The sequence below is a fragment of the Coturnix japonica genome, chromosome 1 (assembly GCF_001577835.2).
Source record: "Coturnix japonica isolate 7356 chromosome 1, Coturnix japonica 2.1, whole genome shotgun sequence".
Lineage (NCBI taxonomy): Eukaryota > Metazoa > Chordata > Aves > Galliformes > Phasianidae > Coturnix > Coturnix japonica.
Window position 1 is genome coordinate 110,820,156 of NC_029516.1, and position 25,873 is coordinate 110,846,028.

Consider the following 25,873-nt stretch of genomic DNA (forward strand, 5'->3'; position numbering starts at 1 on the left):
ACCATCTTAGTGGCCCTCCGCTGGACTCTTTCCAAGAGATCTCTGTCTTTTTTGTACTGGGGAGCCCAGAACTGGAAACAATATTCCAGATGAAGCCTCACCAGGGCAGAGTAGAGGGGGAGGATCACCTCCTTCGACCTTCTGGACACGCTCTTTTTAATACACCCCAGTATGCCATTGGCTTTTTTGGCTACAAGGGCACACTGCTGGCTCAAAGTACTCGGCAGTCTCCCTCTCACACCAAAGCCAACTTCTACAGAGGCTGCAGTCTTGCTCACTACAGCATGTAAACCTCCTTTACCACTTTTGTAATGAGTGCACAGTTGTGGTACAGCAGTTCTCATGGCACACCACACTTATTGTATTAAACTGTGTTTGATTTCCCAAACCCAATTCTCATAAGGAGGCTGGATAATCATAGCACTACATAGAAATGGTAGGAAAAACAGGAGAAGACAGAAATAGGCTGTTAAGCACAAGAAAAGCTACTACACCTGGTCCTCATCCTTATTTCCTTTTAGAGATTTTATTATGAAAGTCTTATTTGTAGTACTCAAGTGGTAACTTATCTACTATTTTGTTTCAATCTCACTTCTGCAAAAGTTAATGTTCAAGGAAACTAAGGTTCAATCTAACCTACCTTCTTTCTTTCCTCACATCTTACCTTCGCTCACTATTAATCTAAATATCACACAGAAGCAGGTCAGCTTGTATTTAGCTGCTTAGTGACTGAAACTCATAACTGTTGCTGTACGTACAGGACACTAAGAACAAAGTAGGCTTTGAATGCAGAACCTGTAAAAATATCACCTTGCAGCAGGAACAGCAGATCTGTGGAGTAAACACGAACAGGTTCAAACAAGCATAAAAAAAAAAACATGAAGAAAAGCACATAAGAGCAACAAGAAGTTTGTTTTGCAAGCTTTACTTCTAAATAACATCTGGTACAAAGCAAACACGTTAAGAGAAGACTCTTGCTGTTACTGTACTATCAAGAAAAGCTCTATTACAACAAAAAGGTTGCAGTACAGAAAGCAGAGTCTGCATAATTTAGTGAAAAACACGGCCCGTCCTGTAGGCCTTTGATTTCCTTCTGAGGTCTACAATGTGTACACTAACAGGCATGCTTGTAGTCAGGTTACACATTGAAGCAATAGTGCATTATCAAGTTTGCTATTGAAAGGATATTGAGTACTCTGAGAGTCAGCTTTCAAGAGCTTCTCATACAAGTATTCTACCATGGGACAGCAGTGGAGAGCTTCAAATACACATCCTGGGGCTTCATCTGCAACACTACAGAAAGATTATCCATTAAACATGGAACTTGTTTCTGTTCGCTGTCAGTTAATGAGTACAGTAATACCAAGGTTTAAGTCTCTACCCTACGACGGCGTATTAAATAAGCATCAAATTTGGCTCAAACGTTATAGGTATCTATTCGTACTAGAGTGGAAAGCTGTCGCTACCTGCTAAGTCAAGAGCTTCCTGAGTTCCCTATGTATTGCAAATCCTTAGTTTCACAGTACAGAGATCACAAACACATTCATAGCTCAGGTGAACAGGAACAATAAGGTCAGAACTTTAAGGCTGTATCCTAAAAGCTTTCTTGAAGAGATCCACATTATGGCAAATTTCCAAGAGTTACTAAAGCTGATGGAATAAAGTACATATAACCATTCTTAGTTATGAAAAATACTTGGTTTATCCAGATTTTTTCTTTACTCTATTAATCAGAAACGTGCCAGAATGGGACATAAGGAGGAGATGTATTAAAAAAAAATAAATCACATTTTGCACTGAACTGCTGGAAAAATTCATGTGGCATTAGAATAGTAAACGAAAGGAAGATGGACATTAAATACGTAGGAAACTCATTTCCTACTTAAAAACATACACAAATTATAACTACAGGAAACTTGAAGGAATTTATGTTAACTTGTAGTAAATGCATTAGAGATGAAGTACCACTCACATCAAAAGGAATGCGGTGAAATTAAAGTTTAATATCTCTCATGGTTAAGAAACTGAGTTCTAGTGAAACAAAATGGAATGCTAATTTCATAAAAATATATATACATATAAAAGCTTCTTTGTATCTCAATTCCAGAACAGTTTCACCAAAGTAGTGCTTCTAGAACTTCAAGTTTTAATTATATTCAAAGTATTTATCATTTAGAGTTGGCAAACTACATTCTTAGGTTAACATTTTTACTTTACACCTTCCTAGATAGGAAGCGTCACTAATTCAATAACGGGTCACTCATGAATGAAAATCTGTTTTGCTCCCCCAGGAAAGCAGCAGAATATTACAACTTCAGTAGTAGAGTAAAACCCATTTGTTATTTTATCTACATCTTTCCCATCCTCTTCAGAGTAAGCTAGTTGGAAGTAATTTGGCAAGAAAGAAAAAGAAAGTTAAGTCAACAACAAGATGAACTAGGCTTCGGTTTCCGATGGAGGTTTACTGTATCTGTTTGAATAAAATGATCCGATCTATCTTCAGAGGCTAGAACTCTTCTAACAGCTTCTTCAAAGGCTGCTGCAACGTTAATGGCGTCTTTTGCACTGGTTTCAAAATAGGGGTGATTACCATTATTCCTGCACCAGTCTTGGGCTTCCTCTGTAGACACTTGCCTCTCATTTATATCGACTTTGTTACCCAGTATCACAAATGGAAAGTTTTCAGGCTCCTTGACGTCTGCGTAATAAATGAATTCTTTCTTCCAGTTGCTTAGGTTTTGGAAGCTTTGAGAGTCATCCACACTGAAGGTAAGCAGGCAACAGTCAGAACCTCTGTAGAAAGGAGTCCTCAGGCTCCTAAAACGTTCCTGACCTGCTGTGTCCCAGATCTGCAGAGTGACAAAGTGTCCGTCCACTTCCAGTTCTTTGTTTAAGAATTCCACACCTATTGTATGAAAAAGCTGTGCATCAAACTTGTTGGTGACATATCTATTCATAAGGGAACTCTTCCCAACTCCACCATCTCCTAGCAGTATTACTTTAAGGAGTGACGATTTTGTTGCCATTGTTAAGGAAACAGATCCTCCTTGTTTCCTAGACCTGCAAAGGTTAAGAAAACTGTTAAAAAGGGAAATAGTGAGCAGAAAGTTTTGTACTTATCTAGGAATCACAGAATTGTAGGGGTTGGAAGGGACCTCTAGAGATCATTGAGTCCAACCCCCCTGCCAAAGCAGGCTCCCTACACCACGTCACACAGGTAGGCGTCCAGGCGGGTCTTGAATATCAGAGAAGGAGACTCCACCACCTCCCTGGGCAGCCTGTTCCAGTGCTCCGTCACCCTCACTGTAAAGAAGTTCTGCACATTCGTGCAGAACTTCCTATGCTCCAGTTTCATTCCATTACCCCTAGTCCTGTCCCCACACACTACTGAAAAGAGTCCAGCCTCACCACTATGGACCCCACACCTCACGTATTTATAAACCTGGATCAAGTCCCCTCTCAGCCTTCTTTTCTCAAGGCTAAGCAGACCCAGTTCCCTAAGTCTCTCTTCATAGGGGAGATGCTCCAGGCCCTTCACCATCTTTGTGGCCCTCCACTGGACTCTTTCCAAGAGATCCCTGTCTTTTTTGTACTGGGGGAGCCCAGGAAGCATTAGAAGTCCACCAACATCAAGCTTAATGCACAAGGACAGGATGGCTGTGTGATACAGACAATGCAAAGATACTCATAATAACAACATACACTCAAGAATACAATGTGTTTAACTGTCACCTCTTCCACAGACTGCAGCATGACTTTTGCAACTGATTCACAGTGAGTTCTGTGGTCTACAAAATGAATTAAGACCAAATTACAGCATTTGTGCAGACCTGTGACTAGCTTTCATCACAGCATTCATACACTAACATTCATTATTTCTCTCCTTATAAAGCAGCGGCATTAAATGGAATACTCCTACTACAGCTGCTTAGAAAAGCAAACTCACTGCTGCTACTTCAAATGGTGCTCCAGATGCCAGCTACTCAGAACAAGTCTACAGTGCCAGTTCAGTGAGTTTGTGCAGACCTTCTATGGTAAAACTACCAAACACCTTGGCAGTGCTAGTGAAGAGTGGCTGTCAGCATAAGGATCATATATTAGTGGCACCAATTAAGCTTTTATCTTTTATTGTGACATTTAGCGTTCAAGGGCTAATTCATTTATTTGAGGTGGTTACATCACCTGTATTTTACACCAGCCTATGGTTCACCCTCTTACATTACACTAATGTCACCTAATGCTATTAAAAATTGTTTTAGTTACTTGCAGGTAAAGTTTTGGTTCAAGGAGCCCAAATGTAGGTTTTAGTATGAAGAGAACTGTCATTTCTGTACCAACCTGACACTCTTAAGAACTTAAACTCAGCCAAAACAGGCTTTTGTGAAAATAGCATCTATTTAAAAATGCAAGCAGGTCACAATTAGCCTGGTCTGCCTCCTCCTCTGAAGGCAGGAATGCGGTCTTGCTAGTTGTAATTAACGTTGCTGGCATATACATCACCCACAAAACACAATTATGGAATTAATACCCGATACAAGCTGGTATAAAGTCATATGACTGTGGGCTGCCTTAGAATCAAGGCCTGCATTAGAAACAAGAAATGTCAGGAATTCTTTCATCTTTAGCTCTCCAGCTTTGAACGTATAACAATGTACGGTGGAGCATAAGAAATCCTTTAGAGTTTTGAGAGCAGCTGAAGCCTCATTGCAGGGAGCTTCCAAATATAAGGAGGGGTAGCTGCTTCTATTAAAATTCTTCAGAGGAAGTGAATTCATTCACTTACACTGTGTAACGAAAAACAGCATTTATAAAGCCTTTGCATTTTACAGGTTTCCTATCACAACTACTTTAAAACTGCTGAAGAATTACAAAAGGATGGTTCAGTTACCTTCTACAGATCTATGGGATACTCACTACAGCTTGAGGTGTGAACGTACACCACATTACATACACGAACAGCCTTGGAGTCACACGACTACCAGCAGGTAAGTTCCAGATTCACGCTGAAAGCTTTAAAACACCACAGGTGTTCTCCCTAATCCCTACTTAACAAATGGGTTATTTGAATTACTCTACTATATAGTAACAACTTTATAATAAATAATGCATTCATGAAAACAGAGGGTACTGAATGTTTCCCCTTCTCCCCACTTCAATGAAGGGAGCACTTCACAGTTAATACACTGCTTCTTCCCTGCAACCTGAAAAAGTTACAGAAATAGCTTTCCCTGGGACCACAAAGAATCACAGAAGTGACCCGGGTATGGAAGGGACCATACTCAGAAGGAATCATCGATAGATTCCAAAACCCCTCCGCCAATGCGGGCAGCGCACCTAAACATACACTTTACTAGAAACTCAAGTTGTCCCAGAGGCCCGAGTCCAACCTGGCCTTGAACCACTCCAAGGACGGGGGCCCATCGACACAACCTCCTTCTGGGCGTGCCTCTGATTCACTCAGGGCCCTAACTCACTCTCCTGAGACGTAGGAAGAACTGTCCCCCTAACATTACCCAAACGCGTAAAATCTCACCAAACCTTCTGTATTAACACATATAACAACAACCATTTCCCCATTCCTGCTATTGTCAGCCCTTTTGAAGAGTTTACTCCGCCTCCCTGCGTGATGAAGTTCCCCTAAAGACCCACAGCAAAACAATTCCCACCAATGCACGTACTATACGTCCTATTCACTATACTAGAGCAACCATCTAGTTTCCAGACCCAGACCCCAGCACACTTAACAGTTAATGTTTCTACCAACTTTTTAGTCTGAACAACAGCAAGGCAAAGATGTCGCATTCATTACAGTCATCACTTGGATTTAACACCAGAAATCAGAGAACTTTAACTATGTTTCCTTGGAAGGTTTACACGGCATCAAAAATAAGCAAAAATCTGTTTCAAAGTATATTACTTTATACACTGTAAGGGACTACTATGTAGCCCCACTAGCTGACTACACAACGTAAAGCATCTGCAGAAGCCAGATGGCAGCTTTCAGTGCAGTAGGTTGCTGAACTTTTTTCACTTGAACATCTTAAAGACTTCTTAAATAGCTTTAAATTGTTTTGTTGCTTATTTCCAAGTAACAAGGCTCTAACATTCCATCAAAAAACCAACACAACCATCCAGAGGTGTGGAGAATTAATGTTATTACTCCTATTACAAACTTTGACTTTACATGAGCAACAGATTTTTGACAGCTTTTGAAAGGAGTCAGTATCTGATACAACATTCCTGAAGATGTCTTACCTTAGCAGTTCAGTTTAAATCATGATTCAGCATCTGAAAATAAAACAAAAAACTTAGTTTCCAATGTGCATCTGATTATTTCAACCAACGTCACGAACTGCGAGGCACCAGAGAATTACAAATAGGTGTTTGTTCCAGTAACATCAACGTACTGTGCTGCACAATTATTGTAATGTAAAAGCAGTCTCAGCCTGGTACACGCAACAGCCTACAACCAGATCCGTCCCCCATTTTTCCATCTTATTTCAATACATGGTGCCAAACTAGAAGTCCAAAACAAATTAAAAGCAGTCCCACTGTGATGTGTTCTCTGAATTTCCTCCCCCAGCTCATAAGGCCATAAGCTCTTAGACCACTGACTTCAATACTGTTAAAGCAGGGAATCATTTCTACTAAATGGCACTTCTTTTAGAAGTGATCTAGTTATTCCCCTCCTAGATTCCCCCTGTTAAACTGAATTACACGTCTGAAAGATTTTTCACTGGCAGTCCAAACACTTGCTGGCAAGACAGAACTTTACAGGCTATTTCATAACACAAAAGCTGTTTGCATTACAAAAAGTCCTCAATTTCTAGCCCTTCAGAGCTTACGTATATTAGACCAGGCAATGGTGTTTTATCTTGGTTTACTTAATTTCACTGTAACAACTTCTCAAATGCCTTTTATTTTTGAGTGTATTTATTTCTTTGATCACGCTGGTGTGGAGGCAACACTCAAACAAAAGTCATCGGTTTGAGTCTAGAAAATCCTAACAGCAACATTCAAACTTATTTTTATAATCAAAAGATTACATTAGGTTAATGGACCGGGGAGGATTTATGTATACCAAGTAGTGCCGAAGGCTGAAAGAATTTGAGTGCTGAAGTCAAATATTGGCCAACAGTACTCAAGTTTTTTCCACCTGATCGTGCCTATTTAGAGCCCCATACACTTTCAGCCAAGTCTTCCAAGAGAAGAAAAGTCATCCTTGATAAACATCTAAGGCAAAATGCTGTCTAAGATACTGACAGGCTAAATTAGCACCTCTGTAACTGATGTAACAGTCACACTGACAGTGTTTCATAATATCCCAACCTCAGCTTTACACATACACAACATACCCATTTCAGCACTGAAGCCCATTCAGAATCACCTTTGCTAAGCCACCTTCTTGTATTAAACCAGCAAGGATTACTGGTTTAAAAAGAAAACACTTCATTGTGATGTCAGACAAAAATACCTGCCTTGCAGTAACAACATACACTTACTCCATCTATCGTTTTCTTCTTGAAGCATCTGACAACATTTATCACATTAACATAGAAAGAAAACCCATCTCCTGTTTTAGTTCACTAGGAGAGTGGTTAGGCCCTGGAACAGGCTGCCCAGGGAGGTTGTGGATGCCCCGTCCTTGGAGGTGTTCAAGGCCAGGTTGGACGGGACCCTGGGCAACCTGATCTAGTAAATGTGTATGTTTGGTGGCCCTGCCAGGCAGGGGGGTTGGAGCTACGTGATCCTTGAGGTCCCTTCCAACCCGGGTCATTCTGTGATTCTGTGATTCTATAACTCATTAAATACTGACAAATTGCTTCTCTGCAAAATGTCTGGAAAATTACAATAAAATAAAAAACCAACACAAAAACTTGCAGAGCTGCAAGGTCATGGTCAGAATCAAGAATGAAGTGCTGAAAACTAGGTTAACACTTGTTCTTTGTCCGATCCCTCAAATACTACAGCAGTTTTATCACCTTTTGCAGATCTAAAAGTCTCCAGAAAGCTGAAAAGAAAGCAACAGAAACAAACTTACTCCCTCTTCTCTCATTTAGCTACAGAATCCTTGTCCATGTACTTAAAGAGTACTGCCTTATTTACACTCCAGATAAGAAAGCAGTATAAGAACAATTTTCCAGTGGGTAAAGGGCCACAAAGCTTGCCTCACCTTGAAATGTTTTGCTTTAAAATTCAGAGAGGAACAGAGACGAAGTCTCCTCCAAGCTGTGCACTTCTCAATGCAATGCAGTTTTGACCACAACAGCCTTCAAACTGACCTTCCCCTCCAAAAAATACCCGTGTAAAACCTGTGGCTCAGAAATACCCTTTACAGTGGGGTTGTTGACATTTGACAGCAGCCCAATTCTCTGCAAAGCAGGCAGCCCTCCAGTCACATGGCCCGACCCACCGAGATCCCAATCACCCTGCAGGTCTTCCTTCCTTTATCTATGAGCAAACTACTGCAGTGTGATGGCAGCTTATGTTTTATGTCAGATAGATAACTTGATGACAAGAAAAAAAGTTCTTATCTGAAAACTGTCTCCAGTCTTCTGCAGCCTGGTCATAGTTTATCTAACATCAGAATAATCACAGAATGACCCGGGTTGGAAGGGACCTCAAGGATCATATAGTTCCAACCCCCCTGCCTGGCAGGGCCACCAAACATACACCTTTACTAGATCAGGTTACCCAGGGCCCCGTCCAACCTGGCCTTGAACACCTCCAAGGACGGGGCATCCACAACCTCCCAGGGCAGCCTGTTCCAGGGCCTAACCACTCTCCTAGTGAAGAACTTCCCCCTAACATCCAACCTAAATCTTCCCTCTTTTAACTTAAATCCATTTCCCCGTGTCCTGCTATTGTCAGCCCTTTTGAAGAGTTTACTCCCCTCCTGGGAGTAAGTTCCCTTCAGGTATTGAAAGGCTGCAATAACATTGAAGGTTATTCCTAATAATTGAACACAACACAAAATGGATTGACATTGAGCTGTCGTTACTCATTTACATGCCAAAAAGTTGTATTTTTCGTTTCTTTGTAAGGCTACTTGTAACTCCTGTGCAGTTCAGCAGTTGCCTGGAATGACACAAGACAATGGAAGAGGCAGCAGCCAAGAACAGGAATCCTTCAGCCTGCAAAACCCTTGGATCATGAAATCATCCCAGGCCTACTGCCAGAATCTCTTTAGTTACTGTAACTTACATCTAACCACAAAGTGGATCAGAAAAACATATCAGGAGAAACACCACATACGGACCCAGCCTCCACCTTCCACCTCATTACTCACTTCCAAGCTGAATGATCAAACTTAACAACACTGATTAAATTCAGAAAAAGAAAAAAAAGAAAAGAACAATTTTCAGAAACTCACAAGTAAGCATCTCCTAAGTACTTTAAGTACTATGTCATAATAATATCACTGACTTTCAGCCAGCTATAAAGCAACCTTCAGAGTAAGTTGGTCCAGCATCACTAGGAATTCACAGGATCACATTAACTGACCTGCAACCCAACTTGGTTACTGCTCCCTCTCTGTCAGTAGCTTACCAATCAGCTAAATACTATTTCTCATCTGTGCTCCTCTCGACAGTACATGACTCTCCCTTTTCCTTCTGAGATCCTTAGCAATAGCTGCCTCGGTCACTACCACAGAATCACAGAATGACCCGGGTTGGAAGGGACCTCAAGGATCATGTAGTTCCAACCCCCCTGCCTGGCAGGGCCACCAAACATACACATTTACTAGATCAGGATGCCCAGGGCCCCGTCCAACCTGGTCTTGAACACCTCCAAGGACGGGGCAACCGCATAAGCTGCTAACAAAACAAAGCAGACACACAAGAAAATCCCCCTAGAAGCCCATCACTCTCAACCACCCCACGCCGATAAACGGGAGACCAATGACAACAGCGGCCGTGTCGGTGCTGGGCCGCTTCCCAGGCGAGACGCCCGCAGTCACGGGATCCCGCTCACACCACCCGGTCCTCGCCGAGCCGGGCCCTCACCCACCGCCGCCGGGCACAGCCCGCAGCCCTCAGCCCGGCACTCACCAGAGTACAGCCACAACCGAACGGGTACAAGGGGAACAGCGAGACCCTCTGCACCCCAAAGCTGCCGGGGCAGGATCCGCACAACAAGCCGTCACCCACCCCGGACACCAGCCCCTACCGTGCCCTCCCCTCAGAGTCCCTCCGCACCCACCAAACAGCCACTACCTGCCCACGGATAGGAGCTGCCCACAGCACCGAGACACAGCTGCGCCGCCGGGCGCTGAGGGAAGGGAGAAACAACATGGCGGAACAGACGGGGGTGGGGGCGGGCCGGTGACGTGTGTCCCGCTTGGCTCTGCCCCCGGCAGGACAGGGGAGGGGAAGGGAGAGGAGGGGCGGTGAGACCCCGCCCTTCCAGGGGGTGCCCGCTGCCGTGGGTGGAGCAGGGGGAACCTGTCACTGGGGCAGCTCGGTGTGAAGGTCGAGTGGTTGTTTGAGAACATGACAGCAGGGAAGAAATCTAAAGAAATCGGCTACAGAGTATCTGTTACGCTCTTACAGCGTGTTATAGGAATGACGAAACGTGTAGAAATGTATTTAAGTGTATTTTGAAGAGGTCCCCGCATCATGAAGAGGAACGGGTGATTATAGGCTTAAGGGATGAGCCTTTGAAACACCACTTTGCCCCAGCAGCCGTCACATGCTTTCGATCACAAGGGTGAGGCAATCAGACTGGATCTGCCGCTTGCACAGTCATCTGGGGTTTGGATCAGATGTACTAAGGAATGGAAAACAAGATCTCTGTGTTATCGGAGGGAAATGCCTCCCACTGACAGCAGCACCCAGGCTAAAGGCAATGCGATGACACTACCGGCATTCTTACTTAACAAAGCTGGACTCTGAAAACGTTTAAAGACTTGTTTCCTGGGACCTGCTTTCATCTGCTTTTTTTCCCCCTCAGCTCCCCCTGCTACTGTTATTCATGTTTGGTACAAAAAGTGCTTGCTGTAGCACGCTGAGGAACCCCAGGAGCACTGCTGGTGATCATGGCACTCAAGGAAGACAGGCCTGTCACGCCTCAGCAGCAGGTTGAAGGAAATTACGCCTCAGCAGCAGGTTGAAGGAAATTACCACCTGAGATGTTGCGTGGCCATTTCACACCAAAATCACTCTGATTTCAGATCCGGATGGAAACATCGCTCCATAATGGCACCACAGGCCTAGCCCCCACCCCAGACCTGTGGCCCTGATTTGGCCTTGGCATGGCCTGTCCCTGTGGGCTGGCTGAATCCACTGGCTGGGCCTGCCTTGGCTGGATGCTGTGGGCCTTCTTCCTGAGGTCTCCATCCACATACCCTGCACTGCCAGCCCTGTAGCAGAATGAGGGTTGGTTTTATGCCAACATCTATCAACAGCAGAATGGCAAGCAGAGGACAGTGGGGGTTTTCATTCAAGGGAATGTTCTGCATCAGCAAAGCCCCCGTGCAGCACAGCTCGTGAATATTGCTTTTTACCATCCGTAATTGGCAAGGAGACTTTGTCCCATCCTGGCAAGTGATGACCTTGCTTCAATAAAACATGACTCTGTCACCTCCTGTCTGAATCAGGGCAATAAAAAATAAGGGGATATGAAGTCAGCTGCTTTTATTGCTCAGCTAATACCACACTGTGGCAAGCCAGGCCCCCCAAACAAGTATCAAAGTGCTCCTTATTTCCCAGACATTCAATGATCTGGGCCATTACACCCTGCGTACTCCTCAAAGGATCATAATTTAACATGTTTGTTCCTTATCAACAGTTAACAATGAGTAGCTAACCTCTTTTTGCTAGCATAGAACAAAACAAACAAAAATACAGTAAATGAACCTTTCCTTTTGTATGTACCATGGCAGTCTCAAATGAAATAAACAACAAAAGTGCACTGTTTCCCTTTTGTCTTAGAAAGGAAGGAAAAGTTCTAAACAACAAACGGCAGTAGAGCAACGTGCTACAGGAAAATAGCTGAGGGAAAACCCAAAGGCCCCCAGCAGGACAGAGTCAACTGCAGGGGATCTCCAGGAATGAGGAGTGCTGTTGTGAAGGCAGCTATTAGCTACTGCTCATCAACTCTGATTGGGAGAATAATCCTCAGAATAATATCTTATTATTACCTTATTGTTATCTTATCTTATCTTATGCTTATTCTGCATGTATTTGTCAGTTTGGATTTCCCCTAATGTCATGCCCCTTTGCAGAGGAGCATCATGGATACAGCTAACAATCAGATGAAAAGCAATAATCCCTGCTCCAAGTAGCTGAGAGATTTTTTTCCCATCAGGAACAAACCTAGAAGATCCCAACAACCTAAAAGAACCTCGCTTTTCAAAGCTTCCTTTTTATTCTTGTTTTGGAATTCTGCCATTCCCTATACCCCAGTAATCTCAACCCTCATGCTGGTGCACACACTGTGTGGTTGCAGGTTGACTCTTTAGAACCAATTTGAGCCAAAACACATAATCTTATCCAGGCAAACATTTTAAGCCTGCGCAGTTACACAGTCTAGGCAGAGACAGCATAACCTATTGACAGACTGCAGCCAGGAGCAGTACTTTGCATAGTGAAACTGAGGCTGAACCTTTTCAAAATAAGAGCAAAGTCTGCATGGCTTGCCTGAATGATTGCAGCTCACATTTGGCACTTGCATGTCTGCAAAGTACTGATACGTAGCAGCACATGACACCACAGGACACCTGTTTTCTACTAAACCTTTTCAGTCACGAGGAGTGGATACAATCAAAGACGGAAAAAATGAAGTGGTCATGAACTGTGTTAGGTGAAAATAACTGATGGTGTGAAATGATCAAGAAAGTCATAAAATGACTCGTGATTTCATATTCAGTTTCTCCAACTGCTAAATGCTAGATTTTCACACATTTATCAGCATGAACTAGGTGTGAAACTAAACCTAGATGAGTTTTTTCCACCAACGCTGGAATAAGCAAGGCCTCCTTTCCTATATATTTATATAACTTAATTACAACAGACTCTCCTCATTCTCCCTGCCTCCCCATGTTTTCTTTTCCTTTCCACCAGTACTTCCAGGCCTCTGCCTTGACCCAGATTACAATCTAGGCAAGAAGCAGAATTATTTTGTGCCTGGCTTTAAGGTAGTATCAGAAACCTAGAAGCTATCTGTGTTATAGCAGTTTAAACAGAACAAATAACTCCTCTGTAAAGCAGAGGACTCCAACTTTTCTAACAGAAAGAGAAATTCTATTAATGATTACAGAGTTTCACAAAAGTTACAAACATATGCTCATCTTTTAATGTCTAGCTTTGTACCAAATACAGTTAAAAACTGTAATCATGTTTGATTGTGACTGAGAAAGAAGGAAATGGAGGAATGCCTGCTTGGCATTGGATTACCACAGGAAACTACTTAAAAATGGTGAGTTTGCAATCCTGAGGGTGCAAGTATTAATAAGTATTAACTGGCATATTAATATACAAGTTAATAATAAGTATTAAACTGGTATATTAACCTGAGCAGACTGTTCCATGCCCACTGCACTCTGGTCTAGGCCCTTTCCCTAACCCCCAGCTGCCCATTCCTGTCCCCTGACACAGCTCCATGCTGTTCCCTCAGGCCCTGTCTCTGTCCCCAGAGTCCTCCACTCCCATTGAGCGCAGCCACCATGAAGCCTCCTCTCAGCTCCTCTGCTCTGTGTTGAGCCAACCAGGAGATCTCAGTTGCTCTTCATACACCTTACCCTCCAGACTCTACACCACCTTCATTACCCTCCTTTGGACACTCTCCAATAGTGCAGGAGGTGAAGCCACACAGTGTAGAGCAGAGCAGGACTATTATTTACTATAACCCTTTGGGCCCATCCCATCAGCCAACTGCTTACACATCACTTTATGTTTTTGTTTAACTGTATGCTGGGCATTTTGTCCGGAAGCATTCTGTGAGAAACAGTATTGAAATCTTCATTGAAATTGAAAAAGACATCATCAGATGGCTTCTCTTTGTCAACTAGATGGATGTTCTTGTCATACTTTAGCAAATTAAATTTGCTAAACTGGAACTTTTCTTTTTTAAACACATAGCCTTACCACTTAAAAAAGAATCAGATCTTCAAAATAATTTAGCATTTTTTAAAAGTGTTTTTGCAATTTTTTATTTGTGCCTATGTAGTATCAATATCCGATTTCACACTATACAGTTTCAAGAGGCACCTTCTTTTATCTGTGTTTTTCAATGACTTAATGTGAACGAGCATTACAAACAAATCCATCTGCTGTGATACCATTGTTCTCCACATTCATTGCAAATAACAAAAGTCAACATTTGTTCATCGGGATTTGTGTTTCGCACCCAGCCTGGAAGAAAGAGTGTTCCTCTGGCAATCATAGTGACAGTGCAATCAGATTTTTCACAGCGCCTACACTTTATTTTGTTTGTCTGTGTGCCATTAATAACTTGTGGAAGCTGATGTTCTTGAATAGAGGACTCTGTGTACAGGGCCCTGAGCTGTTTCAGTTCATTACTGGCCATTTCCATCACTGTCATCTCGGCAAAAGCCTTTGGACTCAAAGACCCTGAAAAAAGGTTATGTTTTAAGTTGCAGCTTTTAGGGTTCTTCAAGTTAGAGATTTTACTTCTGATGCAATTTTTATACTTTTTGTCATTTTTAGAATGAAGAGCAAAAACATGTTCTTCAATTTCTTTAGAAAGCTTTAGCCATCTATCAGCTTCTTCCTTGTCTTTGGCAGAACCAGTCAAAGCTTTATAAAGAAGATCTGTGCATTTACACCTCAGAGCTCTCATGTGATCCTGCTGAGAGACTCCTTCATTAACAAGAGGTTTAGAACCTTCATTATCAATATGCCCTTCATCAAAAGGGGAAAGCTGATCTATTTCTGCATTGTTACTTGCATTTTTAACAGTTTGTGGTGGGACCAAACTTTTAGAAGTGACAGCATCTAATACTTCCTGCTGACAAGGTCCTTCAGGCAACAGCTGTTCCACGGGAATCTCAAGATGTTCAGTTTCCTCACTCACACATACAGAAATTGACTTCTTCACTTGCACTGCTTGAAGACGGCTATTCTTGTAAAGTGCTTTCCATCTTGCTAATAGCTGCTTTGCTTTCTTTTTCAGCCCCACTGAAGGGCAGCTCTTGAGTATTCTGTATACAACCTTGACAACTTCTGTCCCCTGAAGATATTCTACAGTCATACTGACATCTTCAAGCTCTTTAAGATGATCCTCAATATCTTGGAAATTGTTCTCAGAGAGCAGCTTTTCAATACAATGGATTCTGTATATAATATTTTTCTGGTCAGACATTTTTAAACCTGAAAGAAAAAAAAACAAACAACATAAAAAATTTTCTGCAATTACGATATTTATTACATCATTTTCTTTATATTCATCTTGTAAGTTCTTCTTACAGAGTTAACTATTCAAAATTACTTTTTAAGGAAAAAAAAACCAGTATTTTACCAACACTTGCACCAAGAAAGGCACTGCCAGAAGAATAGAAATGACTAATCAAACTTGTTTTTCTATGCACATACAGCAAAATAGAAGTAAAAAGGGACAGTCCCAACTACCACAAGGCAACAGGTAACTACAAAGCCATTCTGACAGCTGAGATTACAGGTGGGTTTTGTGGTGCTTAATGCATTAGCACTCATACCACTGAACTACCAAGGAGCAGTGAGTTCTGAAAGTCAGTGTTTTTCACTGAAAGCAACAGATGAACACTCACTGATGTATAAAATCTCCTATCCTATTTAGGGAACTGGGTCTGTTTAGCCTTGTGAAAAGAAGGCTGAGAGGGGACTTGATCCAGGTTTATAAATACCTGAGGTGTGGGGGTCATAGTGGTGAGGCTGGTCTCTTTTCAGTAGTGCGTGGGGACAGGACTAGGGGTAATGGAATGAAACTACAGCATAGGAAGCTCTGCACGAATGTGTGCAAGAACTTCTTTATGGTGAGGGTGACGGAGCACTGGAACAGGCTGCCCAGGGAGGGGGTGGAGTCTCCTTCTCTGGAGATATTCAAGACCCGCCTGGATGCCTACCTGTGTGACGTGGTGTAGGGAGCCTGCTTTGGCAGGGGGGTTGGACTCGATGATCTCCAGAGGTCCCTTCCAACCCCTACAATTCTGTGATTCTGTGATTAATTTATACCTTTTCCAAAACATATAAAAGGAAGCTTTATAGGCAACGTATCATCCCCTCCTCACGCATAAGGCAGCAAAATATCAGAGTTTTTACAGGATTAGTGTCAACAGATTCAATTTACTGAAAATGTTGGTTTTGAAGAAGGTTCGTTTTTCCATTGCACAAAATATGAACGTATGAAAAATCCCGTCCTTCTGCTGCAGTAGCTATTTGAATAACATAATGTCCTCACTCTGCTGAATACAGTCCGTACTGCTACCTTCCTGATAGCCTCCAAGGGCAGACTTTTAGAAGTAAACACTACAACTTATTTAATCTGAATGTTACAAATCACAACATGAAAATTTACCTCAAACCAAGCAAGATTCTGCTGCCATCTTTCTAAAACGTGCAAAATAAATCTTTCTCAGTAAAAAAAAGACTCTAAATCTCAACTTCCATGAACCTGTATCTCAACATCTTTCTCCACTTTTCACTATTTCCAAGCATCCTACTACAAATAAATATGCAAGCTGGAGTGATATAGAATATCAGGAAAAAAAAAAAAAACACATTTTTTTTCTCCTCTTTCTTTTCTTTAAAGCAATCATTGCAGTAACTACACCCTCATTTGGCAAGATCTTTTTCATAAATTGTTCTAAGCACAGAGATGTCTGATTATCTGTTCTATCTGTTGTCTTGATTTCAATAAAACATGCAAGCTCCAATTAACATTAACTTCTGGTGCAGACAGATGAGATATATGAGGACTGATTCTTCATTTCAGACTTTTTCCTCAAGTCTTCTTACTTCAAAAGAATAAAACTACCGAGTTAATGTGGGAACAGGATCTAACAAAAGATACCTAAATAATTTTTTCATGCATTTACTGAAGATAACAGAATTTTCAGGTGTTCTGAAGAACTTTTAAGTATCACCACAACTTAATATGGGTAATTTCTACAATTAAGGAACAGTAAGTAGCTGAAAACATTTTATTGGGAGCTGTAAAGCTAAGGTTAAGAACTAGTCTGCAGTATGATTAAGGGAGTGATACTAATGTAACTCAGTGGATCATAAGCCCCAAATCACACTCTGGCTCCTACGTCACCCATGATTTCCACCAGTACCTAAACCTTTCACTTGTCATGCAAGAGATCACGCATTCTCTCTCTTCCAAAATCATCTCTTCACAGCTGCTAACCAGGGACGCACATCAGACTGGTAAACTTTTAACATGTCTGTCGTCGCTCTTTCCCTTTCTAGCTCTGTTATTACGTTATAATTTGATCATCAAGGCTACCCAAAAACAGTCACACCTACAAACTGATTTGAGAACATCTGCAAACTCCTAATTGCTACTTTTGCAAATCCTTAAGAGTTAAAGACACATCACATGTATCCTAATACTGATACATGTATTGTCTTCCAGCCAGAGCCTTATTGCATGATCCCATATATTCTGACATTACTAACATTATTCTCCTGCTGTTGAACAGAACTAAATGTGTAGGCACAGTGAGTGGTGTGTTGTAAGCACCCGTCCTCTTTCCTTATGATTTAGTCTTCAGTATCTGTGCAAAAAATTATTGGCTGAAGTTGTATATATCATGACCCTATAAAAGGTCACTTGCACTTGGAAACTGATGCAAGGCCAGATACACACACGCACATTTGAAGGAACTCACAAGTAGATTTCTTGCACCATCACTATTTCCATGATGAAATCTCCCAGGAAGGGGGGAAAGAAGAGGAAGAAAGAAAGCTGGACAATTTGCACATTTCGCAGCTTTCAGTTGTACTATGCATGCCAGAAATAAGTTTAAACATTAGGTAGGGCCTTGGAGCTCAAAAGAAAAGAAGGACAAGACAGCGAGGATCAACTTTCATTATGTTTCTACAAGCACAGACGACAGACCAGCCTGACCTCCATAGCAAACGCTGTCTGCTTTCACTTCACTTGTCTTGAAACGGCTCATTCTTGCCTGACATTTTGAAGCCCCGTGAGAGCTCAAATAATGTTTATAACAGAAATTATTTTTCTAAAGCAGTTTCAGAAACAGAGAGAAAACAGAGATACGCTTTTTCAAATATATTTGTAAAACTGTAAAATAAAATAAAATAAAGCACCTATAGCCAAATCCTTCCTCATTTGTTCTGGTAACCAACCACAGAGTCTGTAAGAGTGGAAAGAATTGTTTTCTTAAGCAGGGTGGCCATGGTTACAGCAGGACAGCTCCCCATCTCCCAAACATTCACCTTCTAGTAGTCTGTCTTGGATTAGATAAATATAATATATATGTTCTACCTTAAGACTTTTTCCCACAGTAATGCAGTGGTTAAATTCCTAGAAATCCTAAGATCTCCATAGTGGTGCATTTACTTTTTCAAGCTTATCCAACAGCAAATTCAAGTAAAGGTTATGGTTGCAGCTGAACAAAAATGGATAACAGAATGTGGGCATGAAAATATAGAAGTTTAAAACTAATTTTGGAAATTCAGTTAGCCACTAAACTACTCACGTTTATGTCCAAACAATCACTTCTGAGGAAGTGCTTTCCTCAGCTCGTATGACAAACAGCAAAGAGAACTGGGTGACCCTCTTACTCAGCAGAACTGTGTGAAAGGAAAAAAAGTCATCAAAACACATGACAAGACCAGAATTGAAATCTGTAATTAACATCTTCAGCGGAGTGGGATATTCATTATCTGCAAGTAGAAACACAAGAAACAACCAGCAGGGAAACAACCAAGTAAAAGTAATAAGTATGCCTTCATCAATGACAAATGAGAAGAAGGGTTTCTGAAGAGAAAGCATTGTACACACAGCACGGCACTGCTTTGCTGTGTGTACCCAGTTTTCAAAAGACCTTAAAATACTTCAAGCTGAAAAGTGATACATACCCATAACCATAAAGTATTCCACTACCTAGACAATCACAGATTTCATCTCAGCTTCCATATTAAAAGGCAGTGTGATGAGAAACTAAAAATGCTGTTTTTGCACTGCTGCTCTGTAAGACAAGTGGCAATTGGATTTTAATCACCAAGGCTGATGTTGAGAACAAGCACAAACCCAGTACATTTTAAAACTTCTGGCTTCCTTCAAAGGTTGAGGCAGAGTGTTTAACACAGGGAATCCTGCAGAGCATTTCATATTAAGTCAGTATGTCAAGGAACATTTCTAGAATCCAGATACAAGTAAATACTCTGAGTCTACTGCATGTTTTCCATGTTCTTAGAGGGAGAAACAAAGAATTACTGATGCAGTGGCAACACTGGAGGGTATTTTCTAGCCAAAGTTCACATTGAACCTAAGCAGAGTAAGCCTTTCTTTCTTTCTTACTCACACATTCGTTGAACACTGATGTTTCTGCTGTGTAACAGGGCTTTGATGTTTTGCAGCATAATGGCAAAACCAAAAATCTACAGCCTATGTTCTTCTCCCAGGTACATGAATACTTTCTTTGGTTGTTTTGTAGATGGAATTCTGTAAGCTTGTTCTAATCTAGGGAACAGTCAGACACCCTGCATGCCGCCAAGGGGTTGTTGTTTTTTCTGCTGTCAGATATGCAAAAGCACTGATTGAAGCAAGTTATTCAGCAAATAGGAAAACAGAAGTCTAAAACAACTGCTGGTAGTCTACAAATATCCATTATTAGTTATGAAGCTTACACAATGAAACTTACTCACCTCTCTGGAGCATGGCACAACAGTGAGGTGGTGGAGTTGGCTGCAGTTTTAAATGGGAAAATGTTTTACCACTTGAGGGGGCTGTAGTACAGCAAACCCATGCAGCCTTGTGTAATAGTGCACAATGAGAAAGCCCAGCCTTGGGGATAAAACGATTTCCCTATGGCCTTTAGGAAATTTTACATTTTTAAGATACCTATTTGCATAATATTTGGCAAAATAAACCCTCAAAAAACAAACAAACAAACAACAACAACAACAACAAAACACCCTGTAGGCCCAAAGGTGCCTGGTCACAGACTGGAGGGAAGGTTTTAATCCCTCATCCAGTCTTTGTGCCATACACTGTTTTTTCATCCGACATTTAAAACATTTGGAATTTTACCACTACCCCACTTGATTTAATGCTATTTGGCAAATGCTGCTGAACAAACAGTCAGCAGTTTTCTGCTGTCTTCCTTGTTCCAAGAAGTAACACAAGGCATTTCCATTCTGCTTAATTTCAGCAAAGTATGGGAACATCCATCTGAATTCTAAGTGAAGATAGAAACTGGTTTGCATTTTCAATTAGGCTCTGTAATACTGTGCTGCTGAGGTACTTTCTTGCCAAATCATTACCATCTCTCACACTTGACCACATGGCATAATGAGTCACTGCATGTACAAGAATTAGCAATGGTGATCAATAAAAATCTAGTAAGTCAGTTTGCTTTTAAGGAGAAAACAAACAAACAAACAAAAAAATAAATAAAACAGACTACCTCAGGTTTGAAATACAGTCATCCCAAAACATTGTACTGAATCCAAAGGTTTTAAAAATGAAAATCACTGCATGGGGGAAAAACAAACAAACAAACCAGTGTGAGAGATTTTCTGCTAACTAATCATAGAATGATAGAATGGCCTGGGTTGAAAAGGACCACAATGGTCATGTAGTTTCAACCCCCCTGCTATGTGAAGGGTCATCAACCACCAGACCAGGCTGCCCAGAGCCACATCCAGCCTGGCCTTGAATGCCTCCAGGGATGGGGCATCCACAACCGCCTTGGGAAACCTGTTCCAGTGCATCACCACCCTCTGTGTGAAAAACTTCCTCCTCAGATCTAACCCAAATCTCCACTGTCTCATTTTTAAAACTAAGAAGCTAACCCTTGGGGAAAAAAACCTGCCCTCTCCAAAATCATTTGGGGTAAGTGCCTTGCTCCAGCCATACACCTTCACAGATTCAAAACCATAGTCCACTTTTCCTTAGTGCAGAAAACTTCCACTGATAAACCAAGACAGAGTAAAAATGCATCCAAGTCCATTTCCCCTCTTCCTGTCACCTGTCACACACTGACTGACGCCTCTTCTTCCCCCAACCGGGCCCGCCCAGCACCCATCCCGCGGTGCTCGGACACTGCGCCAGGCCCCACCGCCTCCCTCGGCCTCACCCTCGAGCAATATCGGTTAAGAGAAAGCTGTGTCGCTGGGGAATATGCAGCAATACGGACCCGTACCCCGTTACCTCCGCGCTGGGCCTCAATGCGGCGCAACCCTCCCCACCTCCCAGGCCGCGCTGCGCTCCGCCATGTCTGCGAGCGGGCCGGGTAGGGGGGGGGGGCAGCGCGGCCTGGTGCCGGCGGGACCCGGGGGGAGCAATGCCACGGCCTTTTATTCTTTCGCATGCATTGTACGCAGAGTATTCACAGTGATTCTGGGAAAGATGTGTATTTCTGGCAAACTTACGGGCGTATGATAGGGTTTATTCGCAATTACGGTGAAAATCCGTATGATTTTTACGTAAATGAGCTTGGTTTTATTCACTGATGAGGCCTATGCTGCCCTCTACTGACAAGAAAGGCTCCTGCCTCTTACCAAGGACGATTCCCAGGCAGAAACAGCCCTTTTGGTAAATACGTGAGTGACGTAATGCTTTTACAGTGGTCAACCTCGTTCCGTGTATTATACACAACTGGTTACGCAGTTGAAGTCAGGCTTCCTTTTTTGCCTTGTTTTTGTGCAGCAACAAAGTGTGGGACAAGTCTGAAGTTGTACAGAAGAGGAGCTGAAAAACTGGAAGAAGACAGCATGGCTTTTCAGAACTGGCGCAGTCTTCCTTTAGCAGGGAAGACACAAGGAGCATGATTAGCCCTGTGTGAGGAGTCTTCCCAGGAACAGAGATCAGAACAAAGGATGCCACTATTTGAGGGAGGTTCCTTACTCACAGCCTTCTCCATTAAACTATGTTTGGTCTAATTAATCACTGTTCCAGAAAATATAGGGGCTGGAGCATCTCTCTTATGAGGAAAGGCTGAGTGACCTGGGTCTGTTCAGCCTTGAGAATAGACTGAGAGGGGATCTGATCAATGTCTATAAATACCTAAGGTGCGGGAGGCAAAGGGATGAGGCCAGACTCTTATCAGCAATGTGTGGTGATAGGACAAGGGGAAATGGTCACAAACTGAAACATAGGAAGTTACGTACAAATGTGTGTAAGAACTTCACAGTAAGGGTGACAGAGCACTGAACCAGGCTGCTCAGACAGGTTGTGGATTCTCCTCTGGAGATGTTCAAGACCCACCTGGACTCTTACCTGTGCAGCCTGATCTATGGAGCCTGCTTTGGCAGGGGGGTTGGACTAGAAAAGTTCTAGAGGTCTCTTCTAGCCCCTACAATTCTATGATTCTGCAATAATGCTTTTTCAGTTACTCCTAAGTAAACCAAGGGATAAACATGATATACTTGTTATATTCATATACTTGTGTAATGGTATATATACATATCTTTGTGTTTTTGCAGGGTTTTCCAGGATAAAATCAGTGCTACAGTAACAGCTTGCTTTCCTTGAGATTTCAATGTTGGCTGTGCTAAGTATCTACTTCTCTAAAAAGAATAGACTTCTATTAAACAAGATAAGATACTCTGCCAGCTGATAAATTGTTAAATATCCACAGAAATATTTGGGAAAATGTTGGTTAGACAATTGGTGAACAGTTAATCTGTGCCATCAGACAAGAAACTTGCAAGATTGCCACAATGATTACTTTGTTTATTAACTTAGATGTACATTTATGAAAGAGTTTGCAGTTCCTGAGAACAGTGCAATAATAGAATCACAGAACAATGTGTTTCCTTTTAATGAAATAGAAATCTTTCTTCTAACAGTTCTGAAGATGTTGTGTATTGGTCAAGCATTAGCAGTGAAATTTTGCAGAGATGTACTCCCATTCAACAAACATTTATAGTGGAATTATTTGAAAGAAAATATGTATGAATTCCTTTAAAACCTTCTTCCTTCAATTTGTTTCCCAAAGGATGTGCTTTAGACTGTCCTTATTATTGCCTATTCTTGGAGTTGTAACAATTGACTCTTCAGAACAGCCCAGACAATATGTGTTCTGGCAGAAGGGCTGATGGACAGGCATTTCCTGTAAAATCCCTAGACACAAGCTCCAAAGCTGTGGTTTGAACTTTCTGAAACCTTGCGTACAGGTAATGGGAGCAGCTGTTTCCAATGAAATGGAATTGGGGAGATTATATCCTTCCTGAAGACCTGAAAGAGAACTGGTAAGTGATCACTTGCTAGAATCGCTTCTAGTGGGGGAGGCTAACTTAAGTTCTGCCCTTGGTAACAGTACTGTAGAGCAAAGTGTCTGTAATGAAATCAGAAGAGTACAAAACGTGGCTGAGAACAGCTACCACAAGCTACACAAACATGGCTAAGAATTTGTCTCCGTATTTTCATCAGAAAGCTTAAGCACCAAAGTTGTGGTAAATGGTAAAAAAAATACCCTTGCTTCCTGACTGAAAATCAAGAAATGACGGAATTACAAATATTGATACTAAAGATACAATTAATCACATAGAGAACTGTAGTCTTTATTATTATTAATACTTCTTACAGCATTCTCTGTAGGTTTGCAAAGTGTTGAATTGGCTGCAGCGTAGTTTTGTATTAAATCCCTCTGATAGCATGACTGTAAAAGTCAAATGAGAGGTGGCAAAAGTTCAGACACTCGTTATTGTCATAGCTCCAGAGGTGTCAACAGAGTTTTGGCATCCAAGTTTAGCACCAGCATTCCATCTACAGCCAGCAGAAAGCAGGGGAGTCAGAAAATCAGGTTTGGAAGATGTGAAGTGCTTGAAGGAGCTGCTGGTTTTGCTATTGTCTGAGTACAGAAGGAACAGCAGCAAATTAAATGTACCACCTCCTTTGTGCTATGCAAAACGGTTGCTATCTGCAAACTGCCTCCTTTGGGTGGCTCCTGCAACATTGTGACTCCCAAATTCAGCCTGGGAATCATATGAGAGAGCATTTAGAGCTGGGCCATGACAAAGCTTGTCTGGAGCTACTCAGCACTTGTGCTCACTATTGGGGTTGTTGGAGAAGCACCATCTTAGTGTGGAAATAAAGAGAAGCATATGAAGAAAAAAGAATGAAACTATACTATAAGTTGGGTTAGGGAAATGTTATTTCCTTTAACACGCATCAGTATTTCCATGGATATCACCAATATTTTCTTGCTGTCAATCTTTTCATTAGTATATTTCATGAATTTCCTTTTGTCCAGTGCAAGCAGGCTTATGTTTCTATCCAAAACATTCAAGCAATTACAAATTAAATATGAGTGATCATCAGTCACTGAAAGTATCTCTCTATTATCTTCATCCTTATGATCCTTAAAGATTGCAGTGGGGAATCCTGATTTAATGAATCAAAACAACATCTGAGAGCTGCAGAATGTTAGGTTCTTCTCAATTGCAAGCTGTAAGATAATCGTCATGCACAAACATGCCTTGGCCATTCCATACATTCAGGGTTGACAAAATGAATCATCCCATTTAATTGTTTTGGCTGTTGAAGAAAAGTGATTGAAACCTTTCGTTACGTATCATTCAGGATTAAGTGCTCACATTTGTAGAGTAGTTTTTGAAGGACGTAGTATAGATATAGGTAATTAGGTGGTGTTTTTTTTTTTACTAACCTGCGGGCAGAGGGCTACATCCAAAGTTTAACATCAGCCTCAGGAGCTGCAAATGATACCGTCAATGTTTGCTGCTGCATTGATGAGATTTTTATGAATGCCGATAATGCAATACGTTTTGTTGCTTCTGCAGAAGCCATCTTCTATTCTTTGTGCACTGAACAAATAGTCTCTCGATATTATGCTTACACAGGCAGAATTTATCCCAGAGCAAGTATAGAGGATGAAACCACTTTTACATGCCAAATAACCGCACACATAAGAAATTCCTAGCTGCGCTGTTGTTTTTGAAGTCAGATTTTGTTTGCTTTAAATACATATTTAACTGTATTGCTTCTGCAATGGTTCTCATGCTTGTACATGAAGTGTACAAACAATGAAGTGCAGAATTCTTTGGCTTCAAGGGCACTGTGCACATGTAAACTACTGCAGGTTGAAGCTAGACACAGAACTTGATTTTAGTAAAACAGACCTTTAATCTTCTCAGTTTCAGGCATCCCCATCTGCTTGAGATGCAGGTGTTAGGTATCCTCAGAAGAGATAACGAGGGAGAAAATGGTCTTTTGCCCAGCCTTCAATCCTTCAGCTTCTTTTCAGAGCAGGGGGACGTAGATTCCAGACCCTCCTAACATGCAAATGAGAGTGGCAAGATGTCAGCTTCTGATTTGCGGGAGAAAAGTCTGCTTCCCTCTCAGTTCCTGGGGACAGTGGGTAGTCTCTATCCATTTAACAGAAGTCTGAAGAACAAGAAGAGACTTGCAAAAGAGATATATATTTCTTGACTGTGTAAGAATGAGCCTTACTGTGTGGCCACTAAACCATCCTGTCTACTGGAAAACAAAAATGGTTGTTTCATGTCTCTGTGCAGTAAAGAAGGTCTGTAACTCAGCAGAATCCTGTCTGCTCCTGAAGGTCAGTACAGAGCATGAGGTTTCTTTACTTTTTTTCAGTATTAGTTGGTAACATCACCTCTGTGTGATGCATATTAAATACTTATGAAAAAAAAAAAAAAGCAGATCACTTCCTAAACAGTGATTTGTGCGACTCAAAGACACCGATGACAAAGAG

At 41.7% G+C, this 25,873-nt stretch overlaps 2 protein-coding genes and 1 long non-coding RNA gene across 17 annotated transcripts; 1 reads left to right on the top strand and 2 right to left on the bottom strand.

The window, feature by feature from the left end:
• Positions 1–909: 909 nt before the first annotated feature.
• On the bottom strand, positions 910–10,341 carry RAB9A (RAB9A, member RAS oncogene family). Of its 3 annotated transcripts, none has more exons than XM_015848277.2 (3): positions 10,218–10,341; positions 6,256–6,288; positions 910–3,060 (listed from the first exon to the last, which is right to left on the bottom strand). In XM_015848277.2, exon 3 carries the CDS (start codon positions 3,024–3,026, stop codon positions 2,421–2,423), a length of 606 nt encoding a protein of 201 aa, XP_015703763.1. In that variant the 5' UTR covers positions 3,027–3,060; positions 6,256–6,288; positions 10,218–10,341; the 3' UTR covers positions 910–2,420. The 3 variants fall into 3 exon arrangements, with proteins under 3 accessions (XP_015703763.1, XP_032297156.1, XP_015703769.1); XM_032441265.1 differs by having other exon boundaries at positions 10,230–10,326; XM_015848283.2 differs by having other exon boundaries at positions 10,204–10,319.
• A 2,932-nt stretch (positions 10,342–13,273) lies between these two features.
• Positions 13,274–21,638, bottom strand: TCEANC (transcription elongation factor A N-terminal and central domain containing). Of its 13 annotated transcripts, none has more exons than XM_015848241.2 (3): positions 21,567–21,585; positions 18,668–18,761; positions 13,274–15,332 (listed from the first exon to the last, which is right to left on the bottom strand). In XM_015848241.2, the coding sequence occupies exon 3, from the start codon at positions 15,322–15,324 to the stop codon at positions 14,254–14,256; it is 1,071 nt and encodes a 356-aa protein (XP_015703727.1). In that variant the 5' UTR covers positions 15,325–15,332; positions 18,668–18,761; positions 21,567–21,585; the 3' UTR covers positions 13,274–14,253. The 13 variants fall into 13 exon arrangements, 9 of the variants coding, with proteins under 9 accessions (XP_015703727.1, XP_015703712.1, XP_015703704.1 ...); XM_015848226.1 differs by lacking the exon at positions 21,567–21,585 and adding an exon at positions 21,346–21,451; XM_015848218.1 differs by lacking the exon at positions 21,567–21,585 and adding an exon at positions 21,338–21,446.
• On the top strand, positions 21,472–22,080 carry LOC116652482. Its single transcript, XR_004305545.1, has 2 exons — positions 21,472–21,729; positions 21,844–22,080. It is a non-coding gene; the product is annotated as an uncharacterized LOC116652482 (long non-coding RNA).
• Positions 22,081–25,873: the final 3,793 nt, after the last annotated feature.

Coding starts and splice junctions, on each gene's coding strand:
- RAB9A (XM_015848277.2), bottom strand. CDS start 3,026: ATGGCAACAAAATCGTCACTCCTTAAAGTAATACTGCTAGGAGATGGT.
- TCEANC (XM_015848241.2), bottom strand. CDS start 15,324: ATGTCTGACCAGAAAAATATTATATACAGAATCCATTGTATTGAAAAG.